The following is an 18,592-nucleotide window of genomic DNA, read 5'->3' on the forward strand; positions in this document are numbered from 1 at the left end:
GTATTCGACCACCCGTCCCCGCCTCAACACTACAACTCCCGGCATCCAACGCGCGGGGACTGTGCCGGGAGGGCGGCGGCGCTCCCGCCTCACCGCTGGGCAGGAGGCGGCGCACGGCATGCCGGGATTTGTAGTTTCACGGTGGGGGAGGGCCGCGGTGGTTGCTAGACCCCCGGATGGGGTGAGAACAGGGAGGTTTGGGGCAGTAACATGCCATTTCCTCACCCACAGCCTAATTTCTACCTCAGCAACCGTCAGGTCACCGCAGGCTCTTCCTGTGTTGTCTCCTGGAAACGTGGTGCCCAGGAATTTAAAGAAAACGGAAGGTGAGATTGCGGCTGAAAGCAATTCCAACACTGATCAGGACACAGTGCAAAATAAATCATACAGAATAACAAAAAAAGTATGCCCACCACAAAAAGGGGCATGCCCAGAAAATGGACAGATTTGGGACTGTTTCAGATGGGTTTGGCATATCTACAAGAGGTGGAATGCAAACGAGCACCCAGTTTCACAGGCAATGTAGTTCAAACCATAAAACCTGGAGGAAAATCATGACTCTGCCAGCAACTCCGTCCTTTCAACGTCTGTAGCGTACAACTCAGGGTACAGAAGATGCCCATCAATACATCTGTGTGTCAAACCTCCACATGAAACCATTCATATTGCTCTGTAGATGCACACAGTACTTGACAAAGACGTACGCAGAGGAGGAGGAATTACCAGTGGCATTTTACATAGCTTGTATTTGGCCTACAGTTTTGAGCTTCAAAAAGAGAAAAAAAGTAAATCACAAAAACATTTAAGCAAGAGCAAGGAAGTCAAGAGCAAGCACATCAGTCACAAACGGAGATACTGAAAAGGACTAGTTTGACAGAAAAAAGGGCAGCTCAAAAGCAGAAATCAAGGTGAAACACCTCATGTGCAGAAAGTCCACCGAGTCATAAATGGTCTGGAGCAGCATGACGAAAGAGCCAAGCAGAGTGCAGGGGTGGGTGCTCCAGGGCATGGAGAGGCCTGTCAGCGATTTGGGAACTCACTGTGGCCCCGTAGAAGGTGCTGCAGGCCGATATGGGCTGACCGTGTTTTAGGGCGGGACAGACGTGTTACAGCTTGGAGGGCGCTTATCATCGCAGGAAAGCAACGAAGAGGGGTGGAGGGCGGCTAAAGCTGGGCTGAGGGAATAAGGAGAGCAGAGGGTGCACAGGAGGAGTGAAAAAGGGCTGTGGAGGGAGAAAGCCCCGTGAGGGGGGAAAAGCCTGTGAGGGGGCAAAGCCGAGTGCAGAGCCGACGGGACAGCACAGAGGTAACAGCAGGGCAGCGCAGGAGCCATAGGGAGGCCCGGGAGAAGGGCGGCTGCGGGCCGAGGCCGATCTCCTGAGGCGGGAACGCGCGTAAGGGACAGAGGACGGCGGCCTCGCGCCGCGCGGAGCTAACGGCCGCCGCGCGCCACGGGCTTAGAGCGGGCGCGGAGCGGAAAGCGCTACGGGCACGAGCCCACCCCAAGAAGGCAGCGGCAGCTCGGGCTCGCGTGACGTCGAGGGGCGGGGCCTCGAAACCCGTCGGCGAAGGCAGCGCCATACCCAATGGTTCGCAAGGAGGGAGGGGCGGAGCCCTGGAGGGGAGGGGGCAGGGCATGGACGGGCGGGGCCTGCCGGTCACGAGCTGAGAGAACGTGAAAGCTCGCTTAGGGGCGGAGCCAGCGCTGGCCGGGCGGGGCTCTTACTGCGCGGTGCTGGGAGCTTTTGCTGGGTGACCCAGTGGCCTAATGGATAAGGCATCAGCCTCCGGAGCTGGGGATTGTGGGTTCGAGTCCCATCTGGGTCGTACCACAGACGTTTTGTGGCGCGGCGGCTGCCGAGCGCGCTCGCCGCCCGCTGCCATTATCGCCGCCCGCTGCCATTATCGCCCCCCGCGGAACCTTCTTCAAACACTTTTAGCCGCAGCGGCCGGTGGGGAAGAGCCGACGCGGGGCCAGGAGCCCGCTCTGCCGCCGAGCCGGGCGCCAGGCGCGGCCTGAAATTTCTTCAGCCGCAACCGCCGCCCTGTCAGCGGGGCGCCTGCCCGCGCCGGGCCCTCCGCCCTGCCCGCCGGCAGCACGGCCCTTCCCAGGCGCCGCCGAGCCTGGTGCCGCCGCTGTTTCCCTCCTTACCGCGGGGATCGTGCCGCAGCGGAGCGCCTCCGCCCCGGGGCCCGTCACTGGCGGGAGGACGCGGGGTGAGGCGGCCGGAGCGGGCGTCGCCGTGGCCGCCGCAGATGTGGGGCTGGTGAGTGTCCCCAGCGAGCCCAAAACGAGCCGGGGGCGGTTCGCGGGCGGGGGGGTTCATCTCCAAGGCGCTGCGGGCCTGAGGGCGGGGTGGCTGGGACGCGGGGGCCGCCGCCATGTCCCGGCCGGGGTCGTGTCCCTCTGTCGCACCGTGGCTCCTCCAGAGCCGTTGTGGTAAAAAGGCGCGGGAAGCTGAGCCCGTAAAGCTCCTGCCGCTGCCAGCACAGCTGTCTGCAGTCTCCTGGACTAGGACGTGGCTCTTGCACTGTCGGTCCCTGTTGCCCTCAGAGCAGGGGGTCCTGCTCGGAAAGCTTGTCCCCTCTCCGCTGCAGCTGGCGTCCCTGTAGCTTCTCGAAAGGTAGAAATACTGCAGGCGCTCCTGCTGTCCTTTTAATCAAGATCCTGCCCAAGTAAAGAGTCTGGAGAAACTCCCTAATACATGGGCATAGTCATGCGAGGGCATGGCTCGTCGCACAGCTCGGTCAGACCGCAAGCTCGCTGGAGCACAGGAGGGCTGCAGGGGCTCACGGGGGCACCCCCCCCCCCAGCACGGCCCTCGGCAGCGCCAGCCCCTCACACCCCGCCTTGTGTCGCCCGCTGCTGGGGGAGCGGGCGGGGAGCCGCTAAAGGAACGTGCGAGCTCCCCTCTCCCTCATCCCTAGTGTAAATGCCTATTCCCATAATAGCTCTCTTGGGATACTGTTGGAATTAAAATGTTTAAAATAACAGAGGAAAATGAGGATTAATAAATGCTGCGGTAGAAACATAACACACCGAGTAGCAGATGTGTTAAAATTTCATTTATTTTTCCACGCTATTTGGTTACTTTTCTGTGTCTTCGCCCACAGTTGCTTGAGGCAAAGCCCTGTACTTTTAAGAATTTTATTAAACTGCTTAGTTAAGGCAGTACAAACCAAAGAGTGTTTAAACTAGGCAGTGGCTGGACCACATGACACAGACAGTACTGACGGGCAGATTTTCTGTTGGGGGGTGAGTTTCACAAGCTGATACAGCGCTTTTGTAGGGTTTCCCAGTTGTTAGTTGCACCTTTAAGGTACGAACCGGTTCACTAACTTTCATGACATCCAGTAGCACCTACTGAGAGGAACTGTCACAATGGAAATCTTGTCTAGCAATAAGGTCACCCATTTCAGTTGGGAACACAGAAATAAGCCTACTTAATTCAGTAATCCAGATCAAGAGTTGGCTTGGTGTGTGAAAACTTGCAGAGTTCGTCACGTTAGCAAATACAGATTTAAAAATAAAGCTTTCTCAGGAGTCAGCAGAGCTGTCCCTTGGACGGGACAGTAACTACTACATTTTTCAGTCTGAAAAGAATCACTGGAAAGGGTTCCTTAAACTAAAAGAGAAGATTACCAGCTGTGTAACTGGAGGTGGCCAGAAATACCTGAATACATTTCATCATAAAGTACATCCATGACAGACGCTGACTTGCAGAGGTGACGCATGTTCCAGCATCTGTCAGTCACACTTCACAATGTAGTTCTCCATATCCAATAAAACCATACTGGTTCTGCATGATTTTCTCTACAAAATGCCGTAGCAAGCAAGACCCTCCCCCAAAATAAAAATCTGTTGCTAAGAACATCCATCTGCGTGTTATTCCCAGAACACAGGTGACTGCAGGCTGCATGGACTTGTGTATATATGGGAAGGGGGGTGTCCGTGCACATTCCGCCTGGGCAGGGGTGGTGGGAGGCTGGCGGGGACAGCGGCAGCTTGGTCTTGCTCCAGTGGGTTGTCCAGTGAGTGATTCCCGTTTCCCCTAAGACTGCCTCTCATTAGCATGAATCGGGGGAAGGGCATAAAAGACTCCAGTTCATTTTGAGTCTGGAAAAACTTTACTTCGAAATGACAACCCAAGTGTTCTGGCTCCTCTGCTTTGTCATTAGATCATCTTCCAGCTCCGTGGCCGGTAAGTCTGTTACCGTTCAAAGCGGGGCTGGGGCGTATTTGCCTTTGGTATCAGGGGAGGCTAAAGACATTACTACAGGTTCTTGCCCGAGCAGCCCTCTGCAGCTGCAGCCTTTTCAGCCAGCAGTAGCAGTAATCACGTAAGGGCTCAAGAAAGAAACATTTCAACATGTTTGTGGGATGGGACTGTAAATTGCAGTATTTGATTTGTCAGCATTTGAAAGAATTAAGAGCACCTGCCAAAAGCAAGCAGCTAGCTGGTGCCATGAATCCTGCGAGCTGTCATTCAGCAGCTGAAGTTTGCTTCTGCATCTGGGATTTTTTTATTTGTATGTGACCTTTCCCTTTTAGTCTCCTTCCCCTCACCTGTAAACTCCAGATTTATCATTTATTTCAACACGCTCTTTGCTGTCAGTGTGCCTGCAGCAAGCTCTCCTGAACAGATTTTTTTTTTTTTTTTTTTTTTTTTTGGTACCTCATTGATGGTACAGAAATAAGGTCTCCATCTGTTCCCTTGGGGCTGATACAGAAATAAGATACACATCTGTTCCTTTGGGAAGGAGAAGTCCAGGAGCTGATTATGGTGTAGTTCTTACGTTGCAAGAGCTAGACAGGAATATGCTGGTATAGGGGAACAAACCTCAAGGTCCTGAACAGATTAAGTAGAGAAAAATGAGCTATTTGTTGTTACAATCCATGACTGAGAAAGCATGATAAACTGGTAGAAAAGTATACACATAAAACCGAGTCCAAAACACCTGTTCAGAGTTCACAGCTTCATATTGAACCACCTCCAAAACACCCTTGCCTATTGCTTTCTTTAGCTTGGACTTCTTCCACCCCTTTCTTCATGGACATTCTTTTGACTTTATGTGTGGCCAGCCCAAATATCAGGGAATCTTTCCCATGACAGCAGCTGGTGAGAGCGAAGGGGAAGAAATGGCAAGGTCAGCAGTTGACTCAGTTATAGAAGATAAACCAGGACGTTGTTCATCTGTGTATGTCAAGTATCTCTTTTCACAGAAGGAGTTAGGATCAGCCTCCTACACGATGCTAACCACAGACAGTGAACACCCAGACAGTGGCTGTGTGTGGGTGAACTGTTTTAAAACTGTGCTGGCTAACTAAAGGCATGCAGTGAAGGGCTAAAGTGAAAGGAAAATGAACTGTAAGAGGGAATTTCTCTCTGCCCAGGCTAAACGGAAAGTTGTTTTGCTTTGTGAGATCCGAGTGATCGAGGCGAAGGTGTAAATGAAGGTCTAGGTGACCGTCCAGCTTGCGTGAACAACATCATGAAGCCTTTCCATTTTTCACTAGATTCCCAGGCACTTCCTCTCTCTCTCGACCATTGTCCTCTCAACTTAAGAAAAGCCTTGAAATAATTGTTACGCAGCGGCAATAGCCTAGCGACCAGGCTGTGGTACTGCTACTATACAACTGCACAGCCAAAGTCAGAGACCCAAAACTGTGGATAAAGATCTTTTCAGTAGCGTTCAAAGCCCCAAACCGCTGAAGAGCCCAGATGACATGGTCAATAAGGCATCCCATGGATGGGAAAATCAAATAGTTCTGTTGTCATGGTCTTTAAACAAGCATCCCAAATGGCAATGTGAACCTTGCTTCCTCCGATGCTCCCTGGAGATTCAGGCTTTTGAGAAAAGGGTTTGTTTATAAGTCATGTTTTTAATTTGCAACAATAATAAAGTAAAAATGCAAATCTCCTGTGTTTTGCTCACACAGCTGCATTCTCCGTACTGGGCCTTCTGTGTCCGAGTACAGAAGAATGAGGAGCTCTACTATATTTCATCTGTTGAACTACTTATCAGTTATAGTGTCTTACTGTTGAAGGCCTCACTTACGGACTACAGCCTCACATCTGCCAGGCACTTCCCATTCAGAAACACACGGAATAAAAAAAAATGCTAATTCGCTCTCTCCTCTCTTTGTACATAGGATCCCTGCCCTATGCCGAGAAACCCGGTCAGACTCTCAGCAAAGGTGCTTACAGTTTAGCAGACGCTGCACCCGGCCAAGGCAAACTGCCAGCCCGGGGCACCAGCAGCACCGGGGAGAACCACACAGAACGCTGGCTTCTGCCTCCCGCCGACCTGCGGCGGCCAAAACCTCCTCAAGTCATCTCCCTTTCATCAGACAAAAAGAAACGCACCAAGCCTTCTCTAGAAAACAGCACAGGGCTGAGGAAACGCCTCTTGCAGTATGGAGGGGCCCTGCCTCTGGAGAGCCCGACTGAGGGGGCTTCTCCTGCCTCCATGGACTTCAACCACGCCAACCGAAAGCTCGCGGATAGACGGCTGGCTGAGGCTGCCAACAGCGTGTCGGCTCACTTCCATCACGCCGCGTCTTCCTTTCAAAGGATCATGTCCTTAGTGGAGGCTCATCCTTTTCCAGACTCTGGAGCAGCGGAGTCGGATGATCCTAACACGTTGGATCACTTCAACCGACCAGGCAAGGTAATCCCCTCTAAACATACTGATCCTTTGAAGAAGATCACCAAACCCTCCTGGGTCACCAACCGCCAGTCATCCAGCTCGCCGTACCACTTTGGCGCGCTCAAGAAAGGTAAGGGGATAGACTGCTCTGGCAAGGGGTAGCGCGAACTTTCGAAAGGTTGGGTGGCATAATTTGGATGAAATCTCCCCAAAGGGCCTGTCGCTGTCCCTCAGTCTGTCTACCTGTTCTAGATGCTGATAAGGAGAAGGCCTGTCTGACCGAGTGCTGGAAAGAGAGAGACGAAGCGGAGGCCTACTGTGCAAGTGAATTCGGTAAGTTGTCCCATCAGCGAACCACACAGAACACAGCCCTTCTTCGTTTGTCCATTACTGACGTTTCACTCCTGCTTTTAAGATACGGTTTCATCGAGTATGTTTAATTACTAGGTACACTGAAAAGACCCAGCACAGCTCTTTATAAATGTACTGCGACAAACGGTACCAAGTCTTACATTATCCTTTGGGCTAGTATTGCTCTTTTCCCTGTTTCCTCTACTTTCCACTCCTGGGAGGAAGACAGTTGCTGCTGGTCAACAGAACTGCAAAGACCAATTGTTATCAATACTCCAAGACTAAACGTAGCTGCGTTACTTACCTCTTTCTATTTAGAGCGAGTTTGTGATTTTTGGGGCCTGAAGTTTCAAGTGAAAATAAAATGGTGAACCAAACAAAACCAAAACTGTGATCCTCTCTGTATAGAGGATTCTCCTTGAACTTCCTTAGGGCTCTTGTCTTTTAGTCCTTGTGTCCAAGTTGATGTAGCTAAAGGTGGTAGAAAAGAGCCTGGCATTTTTGTACTGACTATTCAAGAGCAAGCATTTTCTGACTGAAATCCCGCTTGCGCTTATGAATTTGTGAAACAGATACCAACTTTTTCTCACAGTATTTTAAAAGATAAGCAAAATACACGCCTAGTGGTAACAGATGTTTCCATTTGTAGAATATAAACACGTTACAAGACATCTGTTTTCTCTAAATGGAGAAGTCAGGAAGTGCCTTCTACAAATGCTATATTCTTTCTTCTTTACCACTCTCACGCATTCCTGTCAAACGTAGCCTTATAGCGACCCGACCTTTGCATATTTCAGCCTTTAACCAACAGCCGTCTCATTCATCTCTTAAATTGAAAAAGACAAGTAGGAAAAAGACAGTCTGAGCAATGGATCAACCAAGGTTCCACTGTGGCGATCAGAGCGCTTTACATTCCCGTACGTTTACAGTGCAGGTTAAAGAATAAACGACTGAATCAAAGCTCTCAGTGAGGCAGGCGTACCGCCAGTCACAAGTCCCATTTGCCTTACCTGCCTAACACGTCTCTTGGTTTCTGGTTCCTGCAGTCAGCTCGGCCCTTGTCAAAACCAGAAGTTGGGTGGACAGCATGAAGTGACTGTCTGAGCGTACAACATGGCCTACTTGGTGCCCTTGCTGCTTGGCGTGACGAGGGCCTTTTCTTTCAAAAGCTGAAGCGTTTCATTAATGGGTTAGCTTTGCACTTCACTCTGAAGTTTTGAATTTGAAAATTTTGTTAGGTAAATAAGTCCACTTTTTGTACATATCAGGATGGAAAACACTACTAAACATCACTTTCTTTTGAAACATTTTATAAACTTCGCTAAGAATCATCTCAGAGCTGTAAAGCGTTAAGGTTAGTAACTCAACAAACACTAAGGTGATGAGCTCATCAAATGCGATGATTTGAAGCGACTCCTACTTTCAGGACTGCCCACTACTGAGCCAAAGAATTTCTGCTGACAGTTACTGTACAGCATTTTAAATGAGAGCCTTCACATACAGCCTGAGTTGCCACCAAAATATGTATTCTGATGCTTGCCTTTTTTTTTTTTCCCCCTCCCTTTCCCTTAAACAGCAGTGAACGGAATTGTTTATAACATGGAAAGCCTGGGGAATGGAGTCCACTTGATTACTCTTTTGGTAAACAGCGATGGATTATACAAGATGAGTCGCCTGTATATTACTCCTGATGGCTTCTTCTTTCGAGTTCACATTCTACTTGTGGATACTTTAAACTGCAGTAAACCCTGTCCAGACTTTAAACTTGGTAAATAATTCCAGCTAAATCCATTCCACTATTCCTCCTGCATGCAGTGCCATTTTAGTCTGCCCTAGTTTAATAGGCTTATCCTGGGTTCTTGGAAAAAAAACCCCACATGTTTACTCTTCAACTGGAGACCTCCCCCCACCCCAGTGTCTCTCAGTTTTCAGAAGAGAACCAACTGTGTGAAGACGTTGGATAGCAGCGTAGTCCTTTCTTAACTTTATCAAGTGCCAAAACAATTGCAGGGATTTTCAGGATTGCCAAAAAAACAGAAGCAGGAGCTTAAGGTGATGTCTTTGAAAGTAGTCCAGTTTTCCTTCTAAATGCAAGTTTACCAAATACCAGTATTTCCCTCAAAACGCTTCTAATTGCAGTACAACACAGCAAATCATTATTTCTGTGCAAGCACGACCCACAAGTCCCACTGCAGCTCAGGGTGCCGCTGTACTGAGCCAAGCGTTCAGGAGGCGTTTCTGCCGGGTACAACTTCACATCTATTCATCAACATGTGGCCCTTAGAGCGAGGGTAGTAACGAATCCGTCCCTTCTTCATAGCGCAGGGTCTCGTTTCTTTTGCAGGCAGTAGATACATTGTGATGGGTCGGATCTACCACAAGAGACGACAGATCCCTGCCAACCTGCTGCAGTTCCTGCGAGGGCGCCTGAGGCCGGGGGACGGCTTGCTTCGAAGCAGCAGCAGCTACGTGAAGAGATTCAACAGGAAGAGGAATCGCAAAGTGCAAGCGGCTCACGCTAAATGTAGATAAGGCTCCAGTAACCCCCGTCTGGGACACAGGCAGCAGCAGAATTCACCTACCAGAACAACCCCGGCCGTGGTTTAGCAAAAGCAGGAGGTAGCTCTCCTCCCCTCGGGAGCTGGCTGGGGTAGGACACTCTCTTTTGTGCTTTAGCAAACCCTGGCTGAACGGCTGACTACGTACCGATCGGTCGTGCAGTTTAGCACAAAAGTCAGTCTAGGGAGCATTAACTGGTCATGAATTTGCTCCAGCCACTTTCAGAGCCACAGGTTATTATTGCCTCCCCTGCTGTAACGTACCCCTGACAATCTGTAGTAATTGTAAAGTACAACTGCGGAGGCATTGTTCTAGGGACACGAGAAGTAACTGCACTTTCAAACCCTTAACCTTGAACAAGTGTTGGATGACACCATAGCTTTATCTATAGAGGACGTCCACTGTGTTTTCACACAATAGTGCCTTACATGCATTTGCTTCAAAAGAAACCAACAAAACTACATGTCATTTGTATTGTTTTGGTATCCTCAAACACGTCCTTGGTACTTTAAAAATTACATTGTTCTTCAACAGGGCTGGATTTTCACATGAAGCACACAAACCAGCTATGTAATTATTTGAGTGTACAAATACACTAACTGAAAGCAAATCAAGTGACTGCACAACAAATAATGCCCAATTAGGCTTACAAATAACAGCGCACGTTCATGCCAAGGAATGCAAAATGAGCCCGCCACTGCACGCACAGTTTGTATGCCTGGTTACACTGTCAGTTCCTCAAAAGTCCAGTCCTAGAACTGTACTGAATGTCATTTTCCCGTGAGAAACATTACCAACTTTCTACTTGCACATCAGTAAAGTTACTTTGAATCAAAGATACAATCTTTTAGTACCTTTAACGCGGTGGGATATAAGAACCTATGAAACCGCTGCAAAGGGGATCTTAATGTTGGCTGTTCCAAGAGTCGGCATGTACAAATCACAAGTCTTTAAAAGAAACTAATAAAATGTTCATGGGGTTCTGGGTTCACTGTCTCCTGGGTTCTGGAAGATCCAAAAAGCTTATGTAATGATACTAAACAAAGGCATCTGCTTGGTTGACAAGTTGGCTGGGGGTTTTAAGATATAGATTTAAAAAATGGTAAAATGCAGTCTAGCTTTAAAAAAAACCCAAAAAACATATATATATATATGTACACACCGTGATATATAACCTGGAACAGGAAGCAGTGGCTTTATAACCATTTTCTGTTCTGAAGCAAAGGTAGTTCTACCGCAGTTCTGCCCATCATACACGTCTGCAGCTTGATTCAGTGTCACTGAAAAGCTGCAGAGTAGTGGATGGGTGGTAAGTCACACCCTATGGAGTATTTCTTGATATGGAACAGAAGCCAAATACCAAGAGCAAACAGCATATATCCTGGAACCCAAAAGTCTGTAACATTAGGACAGAAATTGAGTTGTAGCTTGTGTCTATCTAAAAAATACGCTGTCTCACTTGTGTTACATGAAAGATTTTGCATGGAGCGCAGCATCCATAGATGGAATTTTCCTGAGAGACTTTAAGGGGGCTTTTATTTGGCAGAACGACTGTTCCTGGCAATGAATCAAAGCTCTGGAGGGGACTGGGAGGGACAGGAGGAAGGAGGAAGGGTTACATGAGCATCTCAAGTTTCTTTGGTTCTATTTTCAACTGAAGCCCAGGGACTAACCAGCAAGTCCTACAGTATCCATTTGCCCAGAACAGGAATTCATCACCCTTCCCCGCCCCCAAGACATTATCATAATCTAAACCAGGCAAAGCGTGGGTACAGAAATAACATCCACAGCGAGATCTCATTTTGATCGTCTCTCGGAAAAGATTAACACCAGTGTATATCCAGTAAAACGCCCGTAACTGACACCCAGCGCCTGCACTGCTCTCCGATGCAGCCGCTGCTCTCGAAGCAGGCCGGGGGAGCCATTGGGTCCGTGTTCTCTCTTGGCATTACGACGCCCTCTCACCTGTCCTCTCTTGCTGGGGAGGTCACTCCTTAAAGTGTTACCACAGCAGTGGAGCGACAAGCCACTGCTTCACAGCCCAACTGAAATACAGCCGGAGCAGGAGCCTAATGACTGCTCTTATTTTTACCAGTCCTACACATGCTGACTAATGTACGGAAGAAAAGAAATTCCTAGATCAAGTGGAATTCCACAGTCTCGCAGTTGCCATTACAAAAACCTCACAGCATTTACCACGCGGAAGAGACGACGGCACCTGCATGTGATAGCTTCCGCGGTCATTTTGGTACCTTACAGTAAATCGTTTTTTGCCCAGCAGGATAAGCGTGAACATTCTGCAGCCAATACACAGAAATCCAGGGGTACAGGAGGATTGTTGTCTTCCAGTCTCTCCAGGGCTTTACTCAAGGCTTTTGGGTAAGCCCAACTTCTTATTCTACTTTAAATCCCCATTAACTTTTGCATGAATTAAACCTAGACTGAGGAGAATTGCTTCAAATTTGAGGAGACAAAAAGAAAACCAAGTTTGTATAGCTCACGTTATCAAAATCTGCATTACAATATACGACCATTTTGAAACAAATGTTGCAATAATTTATAAATACACCAAAAAAAAAAAAAAAAAGATGACTGGAGAGACCACAAATCTTACAGGAGCTTACCCTGCTTTTAAGAAAGGTGGGTATTAATAACGAGTGATGTATTTTCAGTAACAGCATTTAACTATAAAAGATCACCACTAATAAATCAAGAAAAGTACCTTGACCTACTCAATGGTAACTGAAAACACTAAAACCCCCACAATTAAATTGTGTGTACAGATTCTTCCCTAATCAACGTGATTCACTGGCAGTTACATATAATCTGGCAAACCCAAGACCTCTATGCGGTAACATTATCAAATGTTTCATTAGAAACACCACCAAATCAATGTCAAACACATTACTTTATTTGTCTAGGATGAGGTGTCCTATAAGGTACAAAAACGTACTGTCCAGTTTGCCACAATTTGTTAAAAACATAGCAATCTATTGCCTACAGGTAGGAAAGTTTTAAATCATGTCATATATATTTATATATGAATAAATAGTACAGAAATACTGTGAAGTTTTGATGAGATGCAGGATATGTTCAAATGCTGTTAAAAGTTGATATTTTTCCTTGTTGCATTAAAACCACAATATGCAGCATTTTTTTAAACGTCAAAGGACAACATAACCTAAATGCAACTACTCTTCTTTAACTTTAAGAAGCATAAATGGATTACTGTTTTCACATTGAACAATTCTGTTTTAATTTTCACATATAGGTTAAATGACAACATTTGTATGTACAAAAAACCCCGTGTTTTTATTAGATAAAGTTACCCCAGAAGAACCTGTACACCTGAGCCTGTAAGTGTAAGAAAGTGTGGTCAGTAGCAACATCTTCTTAAGAAAAACAACAGAAGAGGTTCTTGCATAGCAAGGTGTGAGGTTAAACCCAAGAGGAGCTTGTCCCTAAATCGGGTAAATCCCAGACCACTGTGGAACAGAAGTTAACGTGAGTTAGTGCAAAAGCTGGGCAGATGGCTGAAGAGCCGCGCACAAACCGTGGCCGATTAACTACGACTGGCGACGTGAGCAAGTCACCAACACACGCGGCATGAAAGCAATAGATGGGAAAGGAACACTGTCACCTGCCACGGGCATCTCCTGGTGGCTGCAGCCGAGCCCTCACCGCAGCGCTCCGCACCCGGGAAGCGACGGAGCAGCCCAGACGCCTTGCAAAGACACAGTTACACCGGGCGCTCCACGCTCCTGGGGCACTTGGCAAACTACCGTTTCATCCAGCGGTGGGCAGTGCCACTTCCCAAAGTGCTTCCTCCTACCAGGTCATCTGTTATGGCACCACTGTAGAAACATTACAAAGGGGTCACAGCTGCTGCCGAATGAAACGTAGGAAACGCCACCTTTGGAGCAAAACCAAGTCCGATCTCCCTGGCCACTTCCCTCCCCTATTACCTGAAACATCTAGACTGCTGAACAGATCCCCAAAGTGTTACAAACATATTAGTGCACACTCAAAGACACCTACATCTGTGGGGAGAACAATTATCTCCATTTATTTTGTTTCATATACATCCATATTTTGAATTTTAATACAAAAGAAAAAAATTAGAATCTGACAAATGTTTACAAACAAGATACCTTCAAATAGATTTTACTCATTTCAGTCTGGTGCAGAGTAAATGACAAATTGTACTGTTATATTCAAGGCAACAGAGTCTGTAGTCCGTGACCACTTAGCCCAACTTTTATGCAAGCTTTATCTACCATGAATGATAAACTCATTGTTGATTCCCAGTTCTGTGTGTGTGCACATGTGTACATAGCAGCTCCTTTCATAGAAAGAAAAGACATCTAGAGGTCTTCTTGTACTTTTACCTACAGGAATCATGTTAAGATACAGAATGGATTACATGTAACCGGGGCTGGATTTTATAAGAAAAAATAATTAGCTGACAAATGAGGGCAGCAATAAAAAAGCGTCTTTTTTGCAACAATAAATAAATACAGTCAAAGTTTTCTGTGTGGACTTTAAACCAGCTTCTTCACTGAAGAACAGACGTGGCATTTCCATGGAGTTAAACGTGACCCCATTTACTGTATCTTTTTTTCTTGCTCTCTTTCTCTCTCTCCTTCAACAAAACAAAGTTTTCCTGCTTCTGCCACAATAGTACAACAATTTGATCTTGACAAGAAAGTGGTGCTGCTGATTTTTATTTCTTTGTCCTTTGGACAAAATAAGCCAAGAATATAATTTGACTGTTGTGACCAATAAAAACGCAGTTTGCATCAAGTCTTGTCAGGATAACCTGACTAAAAACATCTGGCTTCTTAATTAAAAATTTTCAGACAACCAGATTCTTGCTCGTGTGTTAGGTTAACACGCTGAACTCTAAGAAGCTGTAGACTGCAGTTTGTTGTTATGGGACCTGCAGAATGCAGAAGAAAGTGAAGAATTAAGCACCCTTCATTTTGGAGAACACAGTTGCTGCAAGGTGTTGCCAAGGGTAAATGACAATGAGGGAATTACCACCATGTTGCTTCCACTTATTTTTTTCCCCTTCAGAAAAAGGAACACTTCAAATAATTCTCTCCGAATTTTAAGCAGGTTTGCCCCTACAGCATACAAATACTTCAGTACTTGTAAAATGCAGCATGTCACTAGAATATTCCAAAATGCCTGAAATCAGTTTTACTCTCATATTTACATAATAGTAGTCGATCAAAAGGAAAGCAAAAAGACATTTTAAATTATGAATATTTATAATACGGAATACTTTGCTTCAGTTTATTCAAGAAGTCTTTGGATTAACTTCATAGAAAAAAGCCTGAAGAGGCATGTTAAAAATCACATTTTTGCTAATCAGAGTTCAGCAAAACTCCCCTTTGACATTCACAGTTTTATTAGTGACTGAAAATAAAACAACAAAATACATGGTTTCCAGGATGAATTTTCATTTTTCTCAATACAGTATTCGAGGCATGGGACAATCTGTTTTGTTAATACAGTTATGTTTACCAGTACGACTGCTGGCAACAAAAAACAAAAACCCAACTTTTTTTTTTTTTTTTTTTTTTTTTAGACAAATGACCTGGATTTTTAGGGCAGTTTAATGTCATCGAATTGTACAATAAAAGAAAGTGACCCCAACATCCAGTTCTGATTCCAGTTAAAAAGTTCAGACTAAAGATATCACAATCTGCAAGAAAAGAAAGAACATGGATGGTATAAATGAAAAACAATAACCAATAAGATGCAGCAATGAAATCAGTGTGCAAGCACAGTGAATGCTGGATAACCAGTAAAGCAAGATGACAGAAACATGAGTTGAAAGCTACCTGATAAAAATCATTAGAACAGCATTAAACTGGAAGGAGAAATGCTGGACTAATTCACCAGATCGCGTCCCTTCTCACCAACCCTGCTCTCACTGCCTGCAGAAATCAGACGGCTTCCACAGCAACGGATGTGAGGGGAGGCTTCCAGTGCAGTTAATTACAGACAGATACAGCTCAGACTAGCGGCCTGTTACGGGTTTGACCATCACAGTCGGACGGACAAAGTTCAGTGCCCCACGTACCCCATTTCTGAGCAAGGCTGAAAGGCATCCGGCACCTGCAGCTCAGCTACAGTCGGCTGGTGTTGGAACACAGCCGCGGCACAGAGAAACCTGTACGCTCTGCTCGTGTTTTGAGTAAGCTGGTTTGGGGAACAGCTGTCCTGAACGGCACGCTGTAACGGGAGCGGTGGCGCACGACTCCCATGTGCGTGCTGCCAGGCAGAGCAGAACCAGGAGGCTGGAGCAGGCCTCTGAGAGCATCAAGGCCAACCGCCAGCCCAACACCCCCATGCCCCCCAAGCCATGGCCCGAAGCGCCACATCTAACGCCTCCGGGGGTGTGTGACACCGCAGGCAAGTGACAGAAAAATTCGCAGTAGAGTTGCAGGTTCTTTTCCGGGACTGACTATGTTAGGGAAAGACTCTGCGTCGATCCTTCCACAGAAAACCATGAAAAAAGAAAGCTGAACTTCAAACAGTAAATTTTGAACTGTGCTTAGTTTTCCGTATCCTACTTTAAACCTTACTCTCTCCCTCTGTTTCCAATATGGTTAAGTTATAAAAAGATGACAGAAGTAGTAAAAACTAAAAGTATTTTAATTTCTTTCATTTAATTTCTTTAATTTCTTTCATTCTGGAAAGCTTATAGCTTATAGAAGGATTGTCTCTTTTTAGCATCTGGGAAGTATTTACTGCACAGTAGAACACGATCAGAGCTCAAAACACAGTATCTCTCCTGAGAAGAAATTATTCTGATTGTTTTCTGTAGCATTTACTTAAAGTGCCAAATTCAATTTTTTTTACATGTACAATACTGCCCAAATTTGCATCTAACAACTCACTTTGAACAAACATTACAAAGCAACCTCCACAAAATCATATTTAAGCCTTACTTTTGACAGAAAATGGCAGCTGGCTATTATAGAACAGATTATTTTTTTCCCCTTTAAAACAAAAGCATTTGCCCAGGAAAGTGCACGGAGAGGCAAACGCCTGTACGAAGGCAAGGTTCGCTTATCAATGCGTTAAGGAGACTTTCGGGGACAACACAACACCTATGATTAAGAACACTTTAGCTTACCTGCTTGCCTTAAATCCTTTTAGTTTCTGTACAAAGAATGATTCAAGAACTTCCGCACACTGGTAAAAAGGGGAGTCACTTGGATTGTAGTAACGACAGTTATCAAAAATTTTGGTCATATCTGCCACAAACTCCGTGACCTTTTTGTAGTAACGTTTCAGTATTCTTTCTTCCATGGTAGCAAGGTCTTTAAAGAAACCAAAGATTATTAAAGTGAGACATTTTCGTTCTCGACAGAAGGTCACATCGTCAAGACTGTGGGAAACAAAGCCTATCTGGTTAGTTGCTTTTCCCGGAAGGCTGGCTGTGACGTGGTGACACCAGTAGGTCTCCTTCAGAACAGACACTTATTCATGAATATGTTGTGTGCAGCTAAATTAAAATGGAAGTATCAAAATGACCTTGGAAAACTTGGGCCTTTTGCAGGAAGCTATCTGCTTTTTCTGAAGAAATTAAGGAAAAAAAAAAAGCAGTCAGACAGTCGGGATGTGGTTACTCACACTATTTTCCTTACAGCCCTGACTGAGACCGAGTCGCACGGGGACACCTAACAGCTACCTACACGTCCTGATGATCCGTTAGAATTCATGAGTGGCTTTCAGTGCATCATCAGTCCCACGGGCACACGCACGTTACCGCGTGGCACGGATGGAGGAATTTCAAGTGCAGCATCACACAAACTCTAGTGCTCCCGTTCTTACTGACTAGGCACGCCAATGAGACCCCAATGGTGAAGTAAGCAGTAATTGTCCTATTTTAATGCAAATGTAAATTAAAAAGAGGGAGAGGAATGAGAACTCCCAATTATAAATACAGCTGTCTAAACGTACGGTGGCACTTTTAGCTCAAAGAACAATGACCTGCCCTTGGCAAATGCCCCTAAAGGGCTGGTTTTGAAGTGACAGTAATGCCAGGATGTGTGATAAAAACCATACATGGGCCAGGGTTACCTTGTGTAGTTTACATACATTGATTTGTAGACTTACAAGTGTATTTTCCTGCTTGTTAAGTCAGAAAGGGCTAAATGCACTTTTCTTTACTTCATTCAATCATCATATGCTTAACTACATTATTATTTGAGCTTTCCTTATAAACTTTAACCCATCAGTTACAGAACAGGAGTTGTTTATAATTTCTGTAATGGCACAATCCAAAACTCCAGACAGAAAAGGACACAATTCCTAAGCAGGACATTATTTTCAGTCCACATACTACAACTTTGCCAAGATCCTAAATTTAACTTTCCTGTTTCCAGGATCAGTAAGGAGTAGGTGGGAAAGCTCGAATGATACACTAGCTGTCATCTAGACACATGAAGAGGCATTGGTTCAGTAAAGGAAAGGAACAACATTTAGCAACACCATTTCTGGCAGGAGGTAGATTTTCTCAAGAGGTTTCACATTCCAGTGTCCATCTAGTTCATTCCTAGCTAACTGGTAAGGTCTCCTGGGAGCAGAGGAAAACACTGTAAAGCTGCAGCATCTCCTCTTCCACTTTCCCCTGCATACACAACATTTGAATCAATTCTTGTTTGTATAGCTTTAAAGAAAAATTACAGATAATACGGAATTTAGTATCCTATCAAGTCAGATTAAGATAATTTTAAACCCCATCTTAAGTTCCATGTCACACTGAACTGTATTAGCACACCTCCTCCTCAAACTCTAGAGTACATCCCCACACTTTGCAGAAGGAACTGACGCACGAAGACAGAAAAAAAAAAAAAGCAAGCAAAGCAAAAGAGCAAAATTGTCCTCTTGAAATAAGTGATTTACAATCAAGAATGCTGTCTTACTGCCCCACTGAATTTCACATTTTGCACGTTAGGCTGAGGGTGGTTAGGGTTAAGGAGTCCGCCTAGAAGCAGGTGGATTAACCCTC

The 18,592-nt window shown here is 45.8% G+C and overlaps 2 protein-coding genes and 1 non-coding gene across 4 annotated transcripts in view; 2 read left to right on the forward strand and 1 right to left on the reverse strand.

Moving 5' to 3' along the window:
* Positions 1-1,754: 1,754 nt before the first annotated feature.
* On the forward strand, positions 1,755-1,827 carry TRNAR-CCG (transfer RNA arginine (anticodon CCG)). The gene has a single exon. It is a non-coding gene; the product is annotated as a tRNA-Arg (tRNA).
* Positions 1,828-4,138: 2,311 nt separating this feature from the next.
* C15H17orf58 (chromosome 15 C17orf58 homolog) lies at positions 4,139-9,556 on the forward strand. Its single transcript, XM_086473865.1, has 5 exons — positions 4,139-4,202; positions 6,155-6,781; positions 6,904-6,984; positions 8,579-8,770; positions 9,347-9,556. Exons 1-5 carry the CDS (start codon positions 4,139-4,141, stop codon positions 9,532-9,534), a joined length of 1,152 nt encoding a protein of 383 aa, XP_086329991.1. The 3' UTR covers positions 9,535-9,556.
* A 4,044-nt stretch (positions 9,557-13,600) lies between these two features.
* The window catches only part of BPTF (bromodomain PHD finger transcription factor), a 56,692-nt gene continuing 51,700 nt past the window's right edge, over positions 13,601-18,592 (reverse strand). For both annotated transcript variants that reach the window (XM_086473846.1, XM_009947757.2), the window contains 2 exons: positions 16,712-16,898; positions 13,601-14,500 (listed from right to left, as the gene is read on the reverse strand). In XM_086473846.1, coding sequence (XP_086329972.1) covers positions 14,464-14,500; positions 16,712-16,898 — 224 coding nt within the window. In that variant the 3' untranslated portion in view covers positions 13,601-14,463. The remainder of the gene's footprint in view (positions 14,501-16,711; positions 16,899-18,592) is intronic.

Source organism: Leptosomus discolor, chromosome 15 (assembly GCF_034619465.1).
Source record: "Leptosomus discolor isolate bLepDis1 chromosome 15, bLepDis1.hap2, whole genome shotgun sequence".
Classification (NCBI taxonomy): domain Eukaryota; kingdom Metazoa; phylum Chordata; class Aves; order Leptosomiformes; family Leptosomidae; genus Leptosomus; species Leptosomus discolor.